This window comes from Rhinopithecus bieti, unplaced genomic scaffold, assembly GCF_001698545.2.
Source record: "Rhinopithecus bieti isolate Rb0 unplaced genomic scaffold, ASM169854v2 scaffold_21703, whole genome shotgun sequence".
NCBI lineage: Eukaryota > Metazoa > Chordata > Mammalia > Primates > Cercopithecidae > Rhinopithecus > Rhinopithecus bieti.
The window spans coordinates 1-20,824 of NW_016812332.1; the positions used below are offsets into that span (position 1 = coordinate 1).

Here is a 20,824-nt window from a genome sequence, read left to right on the forward strand (position 1 = left end):
TGCGCGGGCGCGCAAGGGGACTCCGAAGTTCAGACGGAAGTGGCGTCAGGGGAGCTTTAGGGACTGGACCTGCAGTGTAAACAGAGACGCTGCAAATCGCTTGTGGATGGTGTAGGCCGCTGCAGGCCACCATGAACCGGCTTCCGGATGATTACGACCCCTACGCGGTTGAAGAGCCTAGCGACGAGGATCCGGCTTTGAGCAGGTGGGCCCCTGCCCCACCCTGGCCCCTGAGGATTTGGGTCGAGGCCTGGCTTTGGTCGCCTCACTCGTTGCGCCTGCCGAGCCTATGCAGACCCTAGCGGCTCGGGAGCCTGTCGTGCCTCACTGTCACTTGTGCGAGGCCAGAGGGCTTTCCTGATGGGGTCACGCAGCCCCGGGGGAGGCGGGGCCGATGTCGCCTATAGGAAGAGGGATATTCCGGAATCACGGGGGACCGCGTGTAAATCTTCAAAAGCAATGAGATCGAAACCTACCTCTACAGCTTAGTAGCAGAGTGACGGAAGGCAAGTCACTTATCCTCGATTACTCACCTGTAAATTGAACTATAATAACGTATAGTTGTATAACCTATATAACACAGCGTAACACACTACGTTTGTTGTGAGGCTCACAGGACTTAATGTGAAGTGTCCATCTTGAAGACTAAACTGCCATAAACAGAAATAAGGGAATGCTGAATAGCCTTTTTTTTTCTTAACGGGGACTGTTTTATGCTTGCTCTGAGCAACAGTGGGAAATCATAAGGTCCTTGTCTTCCAGAGGCTTATAGTATAATAAGGATAATAAGATAAAGTAGGTATATCTTGGCAGTGCATTGTAGAAAATATTGACCTGAGATAGTCACAGAAGAAGGTTCGTGGTATTTCCAGAAGGGTGGTCTTTATTCTACCAGGGAAACTTGAAGCTATTTTGCCAAGAGATTTCCACACAAATTTAGTTATTTCTTAAGCTGTCAGCAAATCCTATTCTTAAACTTTAAAACATTCATTCTGTCTAAAGAAGCTTTCTGTAAAGCTGTGCTTTCATTAACAACGTTGGCTAGGTGTGGTGGCCCAACGTAGTGAGACCTCATTTCTTAAAAAAAGAAAAAAAATTTCAAAAGAACAATGTTTCCTCATATTGTCATGGGGAGACATTGGATGCATGGGAAATCAGACTGCTGTTAAGATTTCTTTTGTGGGGAGTGAGGATGGATACCAGGATTCCCTGTGAAAAAGAGTTTCAGTTAATGGGTCCTGTCTGTGAAAGGAGATATATACATGTCTTATTTATTTATTTATTTATTTATTTTGAGACAGAGTCTCACTCTGTCAGCCAGGCTGGAGTGCAGTGGCATGATCTTGGTTCACTGTAGTCTCCACCTCCTGGGTTCCAGCAATTCTCCTGTCTCAGCCTCCTGGGTAGCTAGGATTACAGGCACGAGCTACCACGCCCGGCTTATTTTTTGTATTTTTAGTAGAGATGGAGTTTCACCATGTTGGCTAGGCTGGTCTCGAACCTTAGGCGATCCACCCACCTCAGGCTCCCAAAGTGCTAGGATTACAAGGATGGGCCACTGAGCCCGGCCTGTTGTATCATTTCTTTAAGGAAGCTTTATAATCCTGTGACAGTTGCCACTGGTAAGGTAACTGTAAAGATAAATATTATAAAAACGTAACAGTGTTATCAGACAATATTGCCTGTTGAAGGCTCTGAGCCAAATGGTTATTATTTTAAAAAGGGAGATTAGTGTTAGAGAGGCATCTGTCAGGATTTAATTTTACACTATTCATAAGCTAATACATTGTAGCCTGGTACTGTTTCACAGTAGCTGACCGAAGACATGAGATTCCTGGGTCAAAGATAAGACCACACATAGCACAGCAAGCAGCATGAGCATCATGTTTGTGTGGCTTGCTCTTGCTTGTCAACCCTACAGGTATTGTGCTGACAGTCCTAGAAGAATGCTGCACATTCAGTGGGTTGGCATCGTGGCTAAAGAATACTTGAGCTTGGAGAATCCACCTCTTTCATGGCAGACAGTAAATACACCTGCTCTTTGTCCTGGAAGGAGACATTATCTCATTCCTCAAGGTTGTTTGCTGCAAACACAATCCTGAGAAATGGCTGGAGTGAACAGTGGTCAGTACCTTGCATTCTTGGCATACTTAACTTGCATATCCAGGGTCCATGATGTATTATTGCCTTTCCCAGTAGTGCTGAAAACTGAGACTTTGGTTGAAATAATCAAAAGAATTGAAGAAAATTTGTAGAAAAAATAACTCTCGCTTTGTGATTCAGTTTTTTAAAATTAAACATTTTATTTTGAAGTTTTTGTAGACTCACATTCAGTTATAAGAAATAATACAGGTCTGGTGCAGTGGCTCACACCTGTAATCCCAGCACTTTGGGAGGCCAAGGCAGGAGAATCACTTGAACTCAAGAGTTCAAGATCAGCCTGAGCAACATGATGAAATCATGTCTCTACCAAAATTACAAAAAATTAGCTGGGTATGGTGGTGCATATCTGTGGTGAGGGTGGGAGGGTGAGGCAGTTGGTTGGCTTGAGCCTGGGAGGCAGAGGTTTCAGTGAGCCAAGATGGCACCATTGCACTCCAGCCTGGGCAACACAGTGCGACCCCCATCTCAGAAAAATAATAATAATAATAATAATAATACAGAGAGACCCTGTGTACGCCTTCTCCAGTTTCCTCCAGTGTTAACATACTACAAAACTATAGTGCAATATCACAACCAGGATATCTATCTATTTATATATCTATCTATGTATTTTTTGAGATGGATTCTGAATCCTGAGGCAGGAGAATTGCTTGAACCCAGGAGGCGGAGGTTGCAGTGAGCAGAAATCATGCCACTGTACTACAGCGTGGATGACAAGAGTGAGACTCTATCTCAAAAAAAAAAAAAAAAAAAAAACCAGCCTGGGCAACATGGTGAAACCCTATTTCTACAAAAATTAAAAAAAAAAAAAGACTGGGAATGGTGGCATGTGTCTGTAGTTCCAGCTACTGGGGAAGCTGAGGTGGGAGGATTGCTTGAACCGGGGAGGTGGAGGTTGCAGTGAACTGAGATCATGCAACTGCACTCTAGCTTGGGTGACAGAGTGAGATGCCATCTCCAAAAAAAAAAAAAAAAAGATTGGAAATATGCAGAACTGGCCTATTAAGTGAGAATAGCTATATGTAATATATAAGTATATCAAATGCAACCATGTAATACTTAAAATTGTTGTTGGACAGTGAGATGCTGGGAGTTTTAAATTATTTTAATTTTAAATGTTCATATTCTTTTGATTTAAATGTATACTAGCTCTGAGGATGAAGTGGATGTGCTTTTACATGGAACTCCTGACCAAAAACGAAAACTCATCAGAGAATGTCTTACTGGAGAAAGTGAATCATCTAGTGAAGATGAATTTGAAAAGGAAATGGAAGCTGAATTAAATTCTACCATGAAAACAATGGAGGACAAGTTATCCTCTCTGGGAACTGGTAAACTTTTGGTTCAATTTTATATATATTTTTGTAAGCTCTATAAGGGCAGGAACCTTATTTGTGCCCTTCTGTGTCCCCAGCACTTTCAATAGGTGCTCAATAAATATTTATTGAATGAAGGAGTAAATGTATTTGGCAGTCTGAGCTAGAGTCTTCTTTTTCTCATTTAAAAAAGTTATTGATTTATTTATTATTTTAGGTTCAATGTCTCATTCTGTCACCCAGGCTGGAGTGTACTGGCATATCAATCATAGCTCACTGTAGCCTAAAACTCTGGGCTCAAATGATCCTCCCACCTCCGCTTCTTGAATAACTGAGATTACAGGCATGTACCACTGTGCCCAGCTAATAAAAAAAAAAATTTGGCAGGGGCACGGTGGCTCACACCTGTAATCCCAGCACTTTGGGAGGCCGAGGCGGGCGGATCACAAGGTCAGGAGATGGAGACCGTCCTGGCTAACACAGTGAAACCCCGTCTCTACTAAAAATACAAAAAATTAGCGGGGCGTGGTGGCAGGCGCCTGTAGTCTCAGCTACTCAGGAGGCTGAGGCAGGAGAATCGCATGAACCCAGGAGATGGAGCTTGCAGGGAGCCGAGATCATGCCACTGCACTCCAGCCTGGGTGACAGAGCAAGACTCCATCTAAAAAAAAAAAAAAGACCGGGCACCGTGGCTCACGCCTTTAATCCCAGCACTCTGGGAGGCCAAGGTGGGCGGATCACGAGGTAGGGAGATCGAGACCATCCTGGCTAATACGGTGAAACCCCGTCTCTACTAAAAATACAAAAACTTAGCCGGGCATGATGGCGACTGCCTGTAGTCCCAGCTATTTGGGAGGCTGAGGCAGAAGAATGGCGTGAACCCAGGAGGCAGAGCTTGCAGTGAGCCAAAATAGCGCCACTGCAGTCAAACCTGGGAAATAGGGAGACTCCGCCCAAAAAAAAAAAAATTTGTAGCGACCAGGTACAGTTGCTCACACCTGTAATCCCAGCACTTTGGGAGGCCGAGGCGGGTGGATCACCTGAAGTCAGGAATTCGAGATGAGTCTGGCCAACATGGCGAAACCCTGTCTCTACTAAAAATACAAAAATTAGTTGGGTGTGGTGGCACGCACCTGTAGTCCCAGCTACTCGGGAGGCCAAGGCAGGAGAATGGCTTAAACCCGGAAGGCGAAGGTTGCAGTGAGCCAAGATTGCGGCACTGCACTCCAAGGAGGGTGACGGAGTGAGACTCCATCTCAAGAAAAAAAAAAAAAAAAAGAGGCCGGGCTTGGTGGCTCACGCTTGTAATCCCGGCACTTTGGGAGACCGAGGCCGGTGAATCACGATGTCAGGAGTTCGAGACCATCCTGGCCAACACAGTGAAACCCACCTCTACTAAAAATACAAAAATTAGCCGGGTGTGGTGGTGCGCACCTGTAATCCCAGCTACTCAGGAGGCTGAGGCAGGAGAATCGTTTGAACCCAGGAGGCAGAGGTTGCAGTGAGCTGAGATCGTGCCATTGCTCTCCAGCCTGGGCGACAGAGCTAGACTCCATCTCAAAAAAAAAAAAAAAAATTGTAAGACAGGGTCTCACTATGTTGCCCAGGCTGGTCTTAAACTCTTGGCTCAAGTGGTCTTCCTGCACTGGCCTGCCAGAGTGCTGAGATTACAGGTGTAAGCTACTGTGCCTGGCCTGGAGTTTTCTTTGATGACTGTCTTGTGCTCTTGGAAAGAGATTAGTTAATACTGTTTACTTGCATAATTTTATTTTGCAGTTTTTACCCTAGAGTTAAAAGACACACAAACTTACAGAAGTATTTTTAGGGTTAGATGGCACTAAAATGTGTCAGATTTAATTATGTATCATCACAGATTCCTGTTTCATTTTAGTGAGTAATGAAACATACTTCATTTTGATACTTGGTCTTTATATAAAATTTACCTGACCTGAAAACTGGTTTGTGAAAGTAGAACTCTTCGACTGGGCGCAGTGGCTCACGCCTGTAATCCCAGCACTTTGGGAAGCCGAGTTGGGTGGATCATGAGGTAAGGAGCTCAAGCCCAGCCTGGCCAACATGGTGAAACCTCGTCTCTACTATAAATACAAAAAATTAGCCAGGCGTGATGGCAGGTGCCTATAATCCCAGCTACTCAGAAGGGTGAGGCAGGGGAATCACTTGAAACCGGGTGGCAGAGGTTGCAGTGAGCCAAGATCGTGCTATTTTACTCCAGCCTGGGCAACAGAGTGAGACTCAGTCTCAACAAAAAAAAAAAAGGAAGGACTCTTCAGCATTGATTTCCATGTTGATATACTATGTATTAGCTGGAAAGATCTGAAAGCATGTAAAAATATAATAAAAGCTAACCTGATGCTAACTAAGGAATTAGGGATATGGGCATATGATGATGTAAGTATAGGTAATGTCATGGCCCTGGGCACAACTGAGGAGAAGAATGTGTCCTTGACTCATTCCTCCTGACTTCCTGTAGGGTTTTTACCCTTTTTCTGCTAATGTTTCTTAGAACAAAATGTTTGTTCTATGTTCTGCATAGTATATTGCATGACTGAAAGGTAGAGATATGTGTGCTGGTAATCTGAAAATATGGCTATTTTATTTAATGAGATTTGTGGGAAGGGAGAGAGAAGAATTTTCTCAAGGTTTGGAACATTTTAAGGAGGGCCAGTTCTCTGTAACTGTATAGGGCATAGACATCGAGTAAGTCACTGATGTGAAAATATTTCACCATCAAATGAGATTGTGAATGAGTTGATAATTGCTTTGAGGTGATGGAAGAATATATGGAGTTTTTCACCTTGTGAATTATGTATGATTTAGTCTGTAAACTTTGCTTCTGGTTTGAATAGGATCTTCCTCAGGAAATGGAAAAGTTGCCACAGCTCCGACAAGGTACTACGATGATATATATTTTGATTCTGATTCTGAGGATGAAGACAAAGCAGGTAAGTAGCCTATTTACCAGGTTTAGCAGTTATATTTTATAAAAAAGGGTTTACCTAACAATTATTGGATGTTAGGATTTCCCTCTGAGTTTGGTCTTTTAAGAAATTACAGCTGGGCATGGTGGTTCATGCCTGTAATCGCAACACTTTGGGAGGCTGATGCAGGCAGATCACCTGAGGTCGGGTGTTTAAGACCAGCCTGGCCAAGTTGGCAAAACCCTGTCTGTACTAAAAATACAAAAATAAGCCGGGCATGGTGGTGCACACCTGTAGTCCTTGCTACTTGGGAGGCTGAGGCAAGAGAATCACTTGGACCCAGGAGGCAGAGGTTGCAGTGAGCCGAGATTGCATCACTGCACTCCAGCTTGGGCAACAGAGTGAGATTGTCTCGAAAAAAAAAAAAAAGTAAATTGGATGCCGTTTATGTGAAAACAAAAGCAGGATTGATTAATAAGAAAAGCTGGGGGCCGGGCACGGTGGCTTAATGCTTGTAATCCCAGCACTTTGGGAGGCAGATGTGGGCAGATTGCCTGAGGTCAGGAGTTTGAGACCAGTCTGGTCAACATGGTGAAACCCCATCTCTACTAAAAATACAAAAAAATTAGCCGGGCTTGGTGGCATGCACCTGTAATCCTGGCTACTTGGGAGGATGAGACAGGAATTGCTTGAACCAGGGAGGTAGAGGTTGCAGTGAGCTGAGAGTGCACCACTGCACTCCAGCCTGGGCAACAGAGCAAGACTCCATCCCAAAAAAAAAAAAAAGGCTGGAGATGCAAGCATGTGAGGACATGGCACCAACAGTGGTGCTGCTTGGGTGTACCTAGGAAGTAAGAGAAAGTGTATCTCAACTCAATACCTCCCCTCCTCAGGGCTCTTGCCCCCTCTTCCTTTAGGTTTCCTGTAGCAGCAGTATTTGTTTTCATGCCTGCAAATAGTTTCTATGTTTTCATCCTCCTGCAGACTTTTTTTTTTTTTTTTACACGGAGTCTTGCACTGTCGCCCAGGCTGGAGTGCAGTGGCACTGTCTCGGCTCACTGCAAGCTCTGCCTCCAGGGTTCACGCCATTCTCCTGCCTCAGCCTCCTGAGTAGCTGGGACTACAGGCACCTGCCACCACTCCCGGCTAATTTTTTGTACTTTTATTAGAGATGGGGTTTCACCGTGTTAGCCAGGATGGCCTGGATCTCCTGACCTCGTGATCCACCCGCCTCGGACTCCCAACTTTTTTTTTTTTTTTTGAGATGGAGTTTTGGTCTTGTTGCCCAAGCTGGAGTGCAATGGCGCCACCTTGGTTCACTGCAACCTCTGCCTCTCAGATTCAAGCAATTTTCCTGCCTCAGCCTCCCGAGTAGCTGGGATTACAGGCTCCTGCCACCACGCCCGGCTAATTTTTTGTATTTTTAGGAGAAACGGGATTTCACCATGTTAACCAGGCTGGTCTCGAACTCCTGACCTCAGGTGATCCATCTGCTTCAGCCTCCCAAAGTGCTGGAATTACTGGTATGAGCCACCGTGCCCGGCCTCCTCTTGCAGAATTTTGCTTAATGCATTGCTTTTTAATCAGCCTCTGTGTTCTTCAAAATTGAATTTTTATAAAATTTAAGCAAAGTTGAACATAACAAGAGCTAAAACTAATTATTTCAGTAATTACACTGAAATATTCAAGTAACAAATTTCTGTGGTAAACAACGATATTATACTTTTATGCATTATTACTTAAATATTGACCTGCTAGAATGTACGTGTTTATTTATTTATTTATTTATTTTGAGATTGAGTCTCGCTTTGTCACCCAGGCTGAAGTGCAGTGGTGTGATCTCAGCTCACTGCAAGCTCCTCCTCCCGGGTTCATGCCATTCTCCTGCCTCAGCCTCCTGTGTAGCTGGGACTACAGGCACCCACCACCACGACCGGCTAATTTTTTGTATATTTAGTAGACACGGGGTTTCACCATGTTAGCCAGAATGGTCTCGATCTCCTGACCATGTGATCTGCCCACCTTGGCCTCCCAAAGTGCTGGGATTATAGGCGGGAGCCAACCGTGCCCAGCCTTGTTTATTTATTTTTTAGGCAGCGTCCCACTCTGTCACCCAGGCTGGAGTGCGGTGACACAGTCTCACTATAGCCTCTGCCTCCTGGGTTCAAGTGATTCTGGTGCCTCAGCCTCCCTGGTAGTTGGGACTACAGGCACACGCTACTATACCTGGTTACTTTTTGTATTTTTAGAAGAGACAGGGTTTTGCCATGTTGGCCATGGTGGTTTGAAACTCCTGATCTCAGGTTGTCTGCCCACTTTGGCCTCCCAAAGTGCTGGGATTACAGGCATGAGCCACCACTCCCTGCCTGCTAGAATACATTCAAAAAGTCTAGTGTGTGTAGATGGCCATAGTTTTTTGTTTTTTTTTTTTTTTTTTTTGTAGAGATGGGGTCTTGCTTTGTTACTTAGGCTGGTGTCGAATTTCTGGCTTCAAGCGATCCTCCCAAAATGCTGGGATTACAGATGTGAGCCACTGTGTCTGACCTCATACTGTTTTTTTTTTTTTTTTCAATTCACTTTTGAAATATTTTTGTTCTAATTTTAGTAGCATTTTATATATGAGAATGCATGGAGAATTCATACATCAAAAATAATTTCTATTCTTGGCTTGTTTTGAGTGGCTCTTTTGAGTTTCTGAATTCTCATTGTTTGAACTTAGTCTTTGAGATACCAGTTTTGGGTAAATAAACAATTTTTGTCTCCTTTGTCGTTTTAATGCTTTGTTAGTTGGAGAAGAACTTTATTTTTTACATTTTTGTTGAATTTTTTACTTTTTTAGAGATAAGTCTCACTCTGTCACCCAGGCTCCAGCAGTGCATTGGTGCAATTATAGCTTACTACATCCTCAGACTCCTAGGCTGAAGCCATCCTCCCAGCTCAGCTTCCCTAGTAGCTAGGACTACAGGTGTGCCTGGCTAATTTTTAATTTTTATTTGTGTAGAGATGGGGTCTCGTTATGCTGGCCAGGCTGGTTTTGAACTCCTGGCCTCAAGTGATCCTCTTGTCTCAGCCCCTCAAAGCTCTAGAATTATAGGTGTGAACTACCGCACCCCACCTGGACAAGCACTTGTTTAGATGAAGGGTTTTTTTTAACTTTTTTTTTTTTGAGACGGAGTTTCGCTTTTGTTGCCCAGGCTGGAATGCAATGGCGCAATCTCGGCTCACCGCACCCTCTACCTCCTGGGTTCAAGTGATTCTCCTGCCTCAGCCTCCTGAGTAGCTGGGATTACAGGCATGCCCCACCATGCCTGGCTAATTTTGTAGTTTTAGTAGAGACAGGGTTTCTTCATGTTGGTGAGGCTGGTCTCGAACTCCCGACCTCAGTTGATCTTCCCCCCTTGGCCTCCCATAGTACTGGGATTACAGGCGTGAGGCACTGTGCCTGGCCTCTGGCCTTTTTTAACTTGTTTTTTTTTTTTTGGAGACGGAGTTTTCGCTCTTTTACAGAGGTTGGAGTGAAGTGGCATGATTTCAGCTCACTGCAACCTCTGCCCCACTACCCAGGTTCAAGTGATTCTCCTGTATCAGCCTCCCAAGTAGCTGGGATTATAGGTGCCTGCCACCACGCTTGGCTAATTTTATATATATATATATTTTTTTTCTTTTTCGTTGAGACGGAGTCTGACTCTCGTCACCCAGGCTGAAGTGCAGTGGCATGATCTCGGCTCACTGCAACCTCTGCCTCCTGGGTTCAAGCAATTTTTCTGCTTCAGGCCTCCAAGTAGCTGGGATTACAGGTGCCCGCTACCATACCCAGCTAATTTTTGTTTTTTTAGTAGAGACAGGTTTCACCATGTTGGCCAGGGTGGTCTCAGACTCCTGACCTCAGGTGATCTGCCCACCTTGGTGTCCCAAAGTGCTGGGATTACAGGTGTGAGCCACTGCACCTGGCCCTAATTTTGTACTTTTAGCAGAGACGGGGTTTTGCCATGTTGTCCAGGCTGGTCTTGAACTCATGACGTCAGGTGATCTACCCACCTTGGCCTCCCAAAGTGCTAGGATTACAGGTGTGAGCCACTGCGCCTGTCCCTTTTTAAACTTTTTAGGGAAAATATAAATAAATGTGTAGCTTGGGAAATGAGACTCTTCATTTAAAGAAGTGTGAACTTGACACGTGATTCTTAGCCATATCCTAACATTTTCAAAATTAGTACAGGTGACCAAGAAAAAAAAGAAGAAACAACACAAGATTCCAACAAATGACGAATTACTGTATGATCCTGAAAAAGATAACAGAGATCAGGCCTGGGTTGATGCACAGAGAAGAGGGTAAGAACTTAAAGTTAATGTTTAGAATCTTTAGAAAAAAATGATTGAAAGATGATTTTTACTACATTCACATTTTGAATATATGTGTATATGTTTACACAAACACATACATACAAACAAAAAAATTTGAGGAAAAAACTGCTCAATAGTTTATTTTGAAAATAACCAGCAAATTTTAGTGAGACAGTTGTTTTTTTTAATTTTAATTTTAATTTTATTTTATTTTATTTTATTTTATTTTATTTTGAGACGGAGTCTTGCACTGTCACCTGGGCTGGAGTGTGGTGGCGCGATCTCGGCTCACTGCAACCTCCGCCTCCCGGGTTCAAGAGATTTTCCTGCCTCAGCCTCCCAAGTAGTTGGGATTACAGGCGCCTGCCACCACGCCTAGCTAATTTATTGTATTTTTAGTAGAGACAGGGTTTCACCATGTTGGCCAAGCTGGTCTCAAACCCCTGACCTCGTAATTGACCCACCTCGGCTTCCCAAAGTGCTGGGATTACAGGCGTGAGCCCCAGCACCCGACCTGACAATTGTTTATTTTTTTAAAAAACTCGTTGAATTCAGGCTGTGTTAGTCAATCTTTCCTTCAAGAAAAACTGACCTTTTTTTATCAGATGCCGTTTTAAATTACTTTGAGATTAAGAGTTTATGTGGATGAGCCAGGGTAGTGGCTCATGCCTGTAATCCCAGCCACTTTGGGAGGCTGAGGCAGGTGGATCACCTGAGGTCGGGAGTTTGAGACCAGCCTGGTGAACATGGTGAAATCCTGTCTCTACTAAAAATACAAAAATTAGTGGGGCCATGGTGGCACACACCTGTAATTCCAGCTACTCAGGAGGCTGAGGCGGGAGAATCGCTCGACCCTGGGAGGTGGAGGTTGCAGTGAGCCGAGATCACGCCACTCCACTCTGGACTGGACGACAGAGTGAGACCCTGTTTCAAATAATAAAAAGCTTTTGTGGATGAAGAGTGGATTTAGCAAATTGTTTTTTTTACCTACTTACAAATTTGATTTTTAAAAATTGAGTTGAGGCTGGGCATGATGGCTCAAGCCTCTAATCCTAGCACTTTGGGAGGCCAAGGCGGGTGCATCACTTGAAGTCAGGAGTTCAAGACCAGCCTGGCCAACATGGCAAAACCCTGTCTCTACTAAAAATACAAAAATTACCTGGGCATGGTGGCATGTGCCTGTAATCACAGTTACTCTGGAGGCACAAGAATCTCTTGATCCCAGGAGGTGGAGGTTGCAGTGAGCTGATATTGTACCACTGTACTCCAGCCTGGTTGACTGAGTGAGACTGTCTCAAAAAAAAATAATAATAATAAGATGAGGCCACTCTAGGTACACTGCTATGTGGTATCCCTGCTCTGAAAGGAGTAGTTAAAAATTTTTTTGAGATGAAATTCACATAACAAAATTGCCCACTTTAAAAGTGAACAATTTAGTGGCATTTAATACCATTCACAGTGTTGTACAGCCACCACTTTTATGTGGTTTCAATGATTTTCATCATCCTAAAAGGAAACCCTGTACTGTTAGGTAGTTTCCCTACCCTTCCCCTCAGCCCCTTGGCAGCCACTGATATGTGCACTGTCTCTGTGGATTTGCTTATTTTAGATATTTCATATGAATGGGATATTACATAGTATGTGACCTTTTGTATCTGGCTGCTTTCACTGGGCATAGTGCTTTTGAGGTTCATCTACATTTTATCATATGTCAGTACTTCTCTACTTTTTATGACTGAATAGTATCCCATTGTATGTCTATATCACAATTTGTTTATCCTTTCATTCACTGAGGGATGGATATTTGTGTTGTTTCCACACCCTTCGCCCCCACCTTTTTTTAAGAGATGCCTGGGCTGGAGTGCAGTGGTGCAGTTATAGCTCACTGTATCCTCAAACTTCTGGGCTCAAGCACTCCTCCTGCTTCAGCTTCCTGAGTAGCTGTGACTGTAGGCACACACTGCCTCCCGGGTTCAAGCACTCCTCCCACCTCAGCCTTCCGAGTAGCTGGGACTATAGGCACACACCGCCTGGCTAATTAAAAATTTTTTTTTTAGTGGCGAGGTGTAGCCATATTGCCCAACGTGATCTTAAACTCCTGGCCCCAGGTGATGTCTTCATCTCCTGTGCTGGCATTACAGGTGTGAGCCATTGTGTCAGGCCATTTTTCTTTTTTTTTTGAGATGGAGTTTTGCTCTTGTTGTCCAGGCTGGGGTGCAAATGCAATCTCAGCTCACCGCAACCTCCTCCTCCCAGGTTCAATCGATTCTTCTGTCTCAGCCTCCTGAGTAGCTGGGATTACAGGCATGTGCCACTGTGCCTGGCTAATTTTGTAATTTTGTATTTTTAGTAGAGATGGGGTTTCTCCATGTTGGTCAGGCTGGTCTCGAACTCCTGACCTCAGATGATCCGCCCAGCTCGGTCTCCCAAAGTTTTGGGATTACAGGTGTGAGCCACTGCACCCAGTCTTCTTTTTTTAAATTTAAAGACAGGGTCTTGCTCTGTTGCCCAGACTATAGTGCAGTGATGCCATCATACCTCTATGCAGCCCTGAACTCCTGGGCTCAAATGATCCCCCTGCCTCAGTGTCCTGAGTGCATGTTTGTTTTTTTTGTTTCTAATTTAATTTTTAATAGACACGAGGTCTTGCTATATTGCCTAGGGTGATTGATCTTAAACTCCTGGGCTCAAGCAATCCCCTCCTGCCTTGGCCTCTTAAGTGCTGAGATTACAGGTGTGAGCCACCATGCCCAGTTTATGCTTATTTATTTTTATTTATTTTTATTTTTTTTATTTTCTTATAGAGACAGGGTTTCACCATGTTGCTCAGGCTGGTCTCAAATTCATAGGCTCAAGTGGTCTGCCCACCATGCCCTGGGATTACAGGTGTAATTCCAGCCTGGCTCTATGCTTGTTTTTGTTTTTTTGGGATGGAGTCTCGATCTGTCACCCAGGCTGGAGTGCAGCGTCACAATTTCGGCTCACTGTGACCTCCACCTCCCGGGTTCAAGCAGTTCTCTGCCTCAGCCTCCCAAGTAGCTGGGATTATAGGCACCCGCCACCACGCCCAGTTAATTTTTGTATTTTTAGTAGAGAAGGGGTTTCACCGTGTTGGCCAGGATGGTCTCAATCTCTTGAACTCATGATCCACCCACCTCGGCCTCCCAAAGTGCTGGGATTACAGGCGTGAGCCACCGCGCCCAGCCTTGATACATTATTATTAATCAAAGTCCATAATTTTAAAAAATTTCCTTAGTTTTATGTACTGTTCTTTTCTGTTTGAGGATCCCATGTAGGATAGTACATTACTTTTAGTTATCATGTCTCCCTAGGCTCTTCTTGACTATGTCAGTTTCTTAGACTTTCCTTGTTTTCAGTGCCCTTAATTACTTTGAGGAGCACTAATCAGGTATGTGTAGGAGGCCCCTCTGTTGGAATTTGTCTGTTGTTTTCTCTCATAATTAGGATGGGATTATGGATTTTTATAAGTGAGAACATAGAAGTAGAGAGCCGTTTTTATCACATTGTATCAAGAGTACATACTACCAACCTGAGTTTTCTGTGTTGATGTTGACCTTGATCACCTTGCTGACCAGCGTTAACTTTCTCTACTGTAAAGTTAGTCTTTACCCACCTTACCATACTGTACTCTTTGGAAGGAAGTCATTGTGTCCAATCCAGACTTAAGGACTAGGGAGTTATACTCCACCAATGTGAGGGAAGAGCATCTTTATAGATTATTTAGAATTCTGTGTGGGGATTTGTCTGTTTTCCCCCATTTATTTATTCAGTGTGTTTATATTAGCATGGACTCGTGGGTATTTATTTTATACTTTGGGTTGTATTCCAATACTGCTTTATTTTGTTGCTCAGTTTGTTTCAGCTTTGGCAATTGGTGACTCGTTCAGTTGGCTCCTGTTTCCCTTTGTCATAACCACCTCACTGTTTTGTTTTTGTTTTCTTGAACTTCTTTTCTGGCACTAAAAGATGCTCCAGGTTCATCTTGTTTCCTCATTCCTAGAATTTGCCATTTTTCTGAAGAGTACTGGTTCTTTTATTGGAAAATGACACTAGAAACCAAGATCTGGTTTTAATATGTTTTTCTCCCCACTTTCTTCTTCTGTTCTAGTTACCATGGTTTGGGACTACAGAGGTCACGTCAACAACAGCCTGTTCCAAATAGTGATGCTGTCTTGAATTGTCCTGCCTGCATGACCACACTTTGCCTTGATTGTCAAAGGTAATGGATGAAGGACACATATACACACATTTTGTTTAAATCAGAAACAGACTTTTCTTTTTTGAAGACAGAGTCTCGCTCTGTTGCCCAGGCTGGAGTGCAGTGGCACAATCTCACTTCACTGCAGCCTCTGCCCCGTGGGTTCAAGCGAGTCTCCTGCCTTAGCCTCCCAGGTAGCTGGGATTACAGGTGGCCACCACCATGCCTGGCTAGTTTTTGTGTGTGTATATATCTAGATTTAGATCTATCTATATATGTAGATCTAGATCTAGATCTAGATATATATATATATGTTTTGTTTTGTTTTGTTTTGTTTTTTTGAGATGGAGTCTCACTCTGTTGCCCAGGCTGGAGTGCAGTGGTGCAATCTTGGCTCACTGCAACCTCTGCCACCCAGGTTCAAGTGATTCTCCTGCCTCAGCCTCCCAAGTAGCTGGGATTACAGGTGCCTGCCACTACATCCAGCAAATTTTTGTAGTTTTAGTACAGACAGGGTTTCACCATTTTGGCCAGACTGATCTTGAACTCCTGACCTTGTGATCCACCCGCCTTGGCCTCCCAAAGTGCTGGGATTACTTAGGTGTGAGCTACCACAGCCGGCCTTATTTTTGTATTTTTAGTAGAGACAGGGTCACACCGTGTTGGCCAGGTTAGTCTCGAACTCCTGACTTCAAGTGATCTGCCCACCTTGGTCTCCCAAAGTGTTGGGATTACAGGTGTCAGCCACTGCGCCCAGCCCAGAAATAGACGGGTACTCAGGAATTCTGATAAGGTTCTGTACTTATATTCTTGGTGCTGTGTGATTAGTCTTTATACAATTAATTTTGGTTATATATAGTTCTATTAAAAGTAGCTTTTATACTTTTAAAGCTGGGCACAGTGACTCATGCTTGTAATTCCCAGTACTATGGGAGGCTGGTGCAATCACTTGAGCCCAGGAGTTTGAGACCAGCCTAGGCAACATAGTGATACCTCGTCTCTACAAAAAATAAAAATATAAAAAATTAGCTGAATATAGTGATGTATGCCTGTAGACCCAGCTACTCGATAGGCTGAGGTGAGAGGATGGCTTGAGCTCAGGAATTGAAGACTGCAGTGGGCTATGACCACCATTGCACTCCAGCCTGGGCAACAAAACAAAGGTGAGACCCCCATCTCTCAAAAAAAAAAAAAAAAAAAAAAAAAAAATTTTTTTTTAGGCCAAAATAACACCAAAGAAGCAAACTGGCTTTCCTTCCACCTGCAGAATACCAAAACCAAATATACAGCACTGAAGCTATCACCACCAGCATCCCAAATCGCAGTATAAGGAGGAGATAGTTTCTAGGGCCACGGAGAAGTGAAAAAAACTTAAAGCAGGCCGGGCGCGGTGGCTCAAGCCTGTAATCCCAGCACTTTGGGAGGCCGAGGCGGGCGGATCACGAGGTCAGGAGATCGAGACCATCCTGGCTAACACGGTGAAACCCCCGTCTCTACTAAAAAATACAAAAAACTAGCCGGGCGAGGTGGTGGGCGCCTATAGTCCCAGCTACTTGGGAGGCTGAGGCAGGAAAATGGCGTGAACCCGGGAGGCGGAGCTTGCAGTGAGCTGAGATCCAGCCACTGCACCCCAGCCTGGGCGACAGAGCGAGACTCCGTCTCAAAAAAAAAAAAAAAAAAAAAACTTAAAGCAGACAGTAAGAGAATTGTTCTTCCATATCTGCTTATCCTTCTCCACAATCTGCCTGGCACCAAGTGAGCAGAAAATTCCCCTGAGCTCATGATTTTACATTAGAAAAGTGAGATTGAAGTGTACAACCAGCTGCTTTACCTTTTTGAGTTCTCTGGTAAGAGATTTGTTCCTGCCTCAACCCATAGGAAGCACTGAGTGGCTGAAGGAAAAAATATCACTGAGGATAGCCAGAGACAAAGAAGGATAGGCAGAGAAAAAGCCAGGTCCCAAGTGTGAACCCTTAGCCAGCATTCCCATCCTACTGGGATATCCCTATCCTCTTTGGGACCCACCCACGGCTTCATTTGGAACAGGCAGCACTCTCAGTGTTTACTAGAACTGTGGCTTAAAGTGCCATCTAGTGCCAAAAAGGAAGCAGTGACATAGTGGGAAGAAAGAAGAAAGAATATCAACATGCAAATTGCAAATTACAAAGTATCTCTAGGTAAACATAACTAATAACCAAAAAAAGCCAAGCAGAGAAGACTGGAATAAATACTAATCCTTCAATACAAAGACATACATTTGCATCCACAAGACACAGTAGCAAATGGAACCATGACCTTTTCAAATGGATAAAACAAGGAATCAGTGACTGACCCCAACAATACTATGATATGTGAACTCTCTGACCAAGAATTCAAAATAGCAGTTTTAAGAAAATTCTCCAAGACAGCCCAGACAATTCAGAAATTTATCAGAGAAATTTAACAAAGAGATCGAAATAATTTTTAAAAAAAATTATGGGCACAGTGGCTCATATCTGTAATCCCAGTACTTTGGGAGGCCAAGGTGGGAGGATGGCTTGAGGCCAGGAGTTTGAGACCAGTCTGGGCAACATAGTAAGACTCTGTCTCTACAGAAAATGAAAAAACTTAGTTGGTGTGTTGGCATACGCTTACAGACCCAGCTACTTTGGAGGCTAAGGTGGGAAGATCACTTGAGCCCAGGAAGTTGAGGCTGCAGTGAGTCATCATTGTACCACTGTATTCCAGAATGGGTGGCAGAGTCAGACTCTGTCTCTAAAAGAAGAACAAAATAAAATACAGCAGAAATCTGGGAACTCGGACGGGCGCAGGGGCTCACGCCTGTAATCCCAGCACTTTGGGAGACCAAGGCGGGCCAATCACGAGGTCAGAAGATCGAGACCATTCTGGCTAACACGATGAAACCCCCTCTCTGCTAAAAATAAAAAAAATTAGCCGGGCATGGTGGCAAGCGCCTATCATCCCAGCTACTTGGGAGACTGAGGCAGGAGAATCGCTTGAACCCGGGAGGCAGAGATTGCAGTGAGCTGAGATCATGCCACTGCACTCCAGCCTGGGCGATGGAGCGAGACTCCATCTCAAGAAGAAAAAAAGAAATCTGGGAACTGTGAGAAATACATTTGCTGAACTAAAAAATTCATTAGAGGCTCTCAACAGCAGAAAGGATCAACAAAAGAAAGAATCAGTGAGCTTAAAGATACACTGTTTGAAAATGCACAATCAGAGGAGAAAGAAAAGGAATGAAGATCTCCTACAAGATATAAAATATTACCTCAAAAGATTAAATCTAAGAATTGGTACTCAAGAGGGAGTAGAGCAAAAGCAAGGGGTAGAAAGCTTATTCAAAAAAATAATAGCAGTAGCTGGGGATGGTGGCTGACACTTGTAATCCCAGCACTCTGGGAAGCGGAGGTAGGTGGATCACCTGAGGTCAGCAGTTCAAGACCAGCCTGGCCAACATGGTAAAACCCTGTCTCTACTAAAAATGTAAACAAATTAGCTGGGTGGGGTGATGCATGCCTGTAATCCAAGCTACTTGGGAGGCTGAGGCAGGAGAATCACTTGAACCCAGGAGTCGGAGGTTGCAGTGAGCTGAGATCACACCATTGCACTACAGCCTGAGCAACAAGAGCAAAACTTGGTCTCAAAAATAATAATTATGATAATAATAGCAGAAAATGTTCCAAAACTTGAGAAGAAGATATTTATGGCCAGAGAACACCAAACACATTTGACCCAAATAAAACCACCCCCAGGCATATAACAATAAAACAATAAAACTGTCCAAAGGTTATGGACAAACAGAGGATCTTGAAAGGAGCAAGAGAAATGAAGCAAATAACATAAAATAGCTACAGTTCATCTGGCAACAGACTTCTCAATGGAAACCCTACAGATCAGAAGGGAGTGAAATGAAAAAAAAAAAAATGCCAGGCTGGGTGTGGTGGCTCATGCCTGTAATCCAAACGCTTTGGGAGGCCGGAGTGCATCACTTGAGGCCAGGAGTTTGAGACAAGCCTGGCCAACATAGTGAAACCCCTCTGTACTAAAAATATTAAAAAATTAGCTGAGCGTGGTGGGATTTGCCTATAATCCCAGCTATTTGGGAGGCTGTGGCACGAGAATTGTTTGAACCTGAGAGGCACAGGTTGCGGTGAGCTGAGATTGCACCACTGCATTCCAGCCTGGCGGACAGAGTGAGACTCTGTCTCAGAAATAAAGGGCTGGGCATGGTGGCTCACGCCTGTAATCCTAGCACTTTGGGAGACAGGGGCGGGCGGATCACCTGAGGTCAGGAGTTCAAGACCAGCCTGGCCAACATGGTGAAGCTCTGTCTCTACTAAAAATACAAAAATTAGCTGGGCGTGGTGGCACGTGCCTGTAATCCCGGCTACTGGGGAGGCTGAGGCAGGAGAATTGCTTGAACCAAGGAGGTGGAGGTCACAGTGAGCCAAGATCATGCCACTTCACTCCAGCGTGAGTGACAGAGTGAGACCCTGTCTCAAAAAAAAAAAAAAGAAAAAAATAGAGAAAAGAAAGAACTGGGCCAGGCATGGTGGCTCATGCTTGTAATCCCAGCACTTTGGGAGGCTAAAGCAGGTGGATCACGAGGTCAGGAGTTTGAGACCAGCCTGACCAACCTGGTGAAACTTCATCTCTACTAAAAATACAAAAATGAGCCGGGTGTGGTGGCGTGCACCTGTAATCCCAGCTACTCAGCAGGCTGAGGCAGGAGAATCACTTGAACCCAGGAGGCAGAGGTTGCAGTGAGCCAAGATCGCACCATTGCACTCCAGCCTGGGCAACAGAGCGAGACTCCATCTCAATAAATAAAAGGAAAGAAATAATAAAGATCAAGGCAAGAACGAATGAAATTGAGACCCCAGGAAACCCAAACAAACAAGCCAGAAGATTAATGAAATTAAAAGTTGACAAATTTAAAAGATACAATTGGCAAACCTCTTAGACTAAGAAAAAAGAGAGAAGGCCCAAATAAATTAGAAACAGAAAAGAAGGCATAACAACTGAGACCACAGAAATACAAGGAATCAGGCTAGGCGTGGTGGCTCATGCCTGTAATCCCAGCACTTTGGGAGGCCAAGGTGGACAGGTTACCTGAGGTCAGGAGTTCGAGACCAAACTGACCAACATAGTGAAATCCTGTCTCTACTAAAAAACACAAAATTAGCCAGGCATGGTGGTGCATTCCTGTAATCCCAGTTACTTGGGAGGCTGAGGCAGGAGAATCACTTGAACCTGGGGGGCAGAGATTGTGGTGAGCTGAGATCACACCATTGCACACCAGCTTGGACAAGAGTGAAACTCCATCTAAAAAAAAAAAGAAATACAATTGGCCAGGTGTGGTGGCACATGCCTGTAATCCCAGCACTTTGGGAGGCCAAGGTGGGCGGATCACGAGGTCAAGAGATTGAGACCATCCTGGCTAACACGGTGAAACCCCATCTCTAATAAAAATACAAAAAAATTAGCCGGGCATGGTGGTGGGCGCCTATAGTCTCAGCTATTTGGGAGACTGAGGCAGGAGAATGGTGCGAACCTGGGAGGCGGAGCTTGCAGTGAGCCGAGATCGCACCACTGCACTCCAGCCTGGGCGACAGAGCGAGACTCTGTCTCAAAAAAAAAAGAAATACAAAGAATCATTAGACACCACTACAAACAATTATATGCCAACAAATTAGAAAACCTAGAAGTGAATAAATTCCTGAACATATACAGCCTACCAAGATTGAACCATGAAGAAATAGAAAAACTCAACAAACCAATAATGAGTAATGAGATCAAAGCCATAGTAAAAAGCCCTTTATCAAAAAAAAAAAAAAAAAAAA

General features: G+C 44.2%; 1 protein-coding gene across 2 annotated transcripts in view; it reads left to right on the forward strand.

Moving 5' to 3' along the window:
• The first annotated feature begins 6 nt into the window (after positions 1 to 6).
• The window catches only part of EAPP (E2F associated phosphoprotein), a 25,522-nt gene continuing 4,704 nt past the window's right edge, over positions 7 to 20,824 (forward strand). The window contains exons 1-5 of one of the 2 annotated variants that reach the window (XM_017895914.1): positions 7 to 205; positions 3,313 to 3,494; positions 6,347 to 6,442; positions 10,630 to 10,747; positions 14,889 to 14,999. In XM_017895914.1, coding sequence (XP_017751403.1) covers positions 132 to 205; positions 3,313 to 3,494; positions 6,347 to 6,442; positions 10,630 to 10,747; positions 14,889 to 14,999 — 581 coding nt within the window. In that variant the 5' untranslated portion in view covers positions 7 to 131. The remainder of the gene's footprint in view (positions 206 to 3,312; positions 3,495 to 6,346; positions 6,443 to 10,629; positions 10,748 to 14,888; positions 15,000 to 20,824) is intronic. The other variant, XM_017895915.1, reaches the window with a different exon arrangement.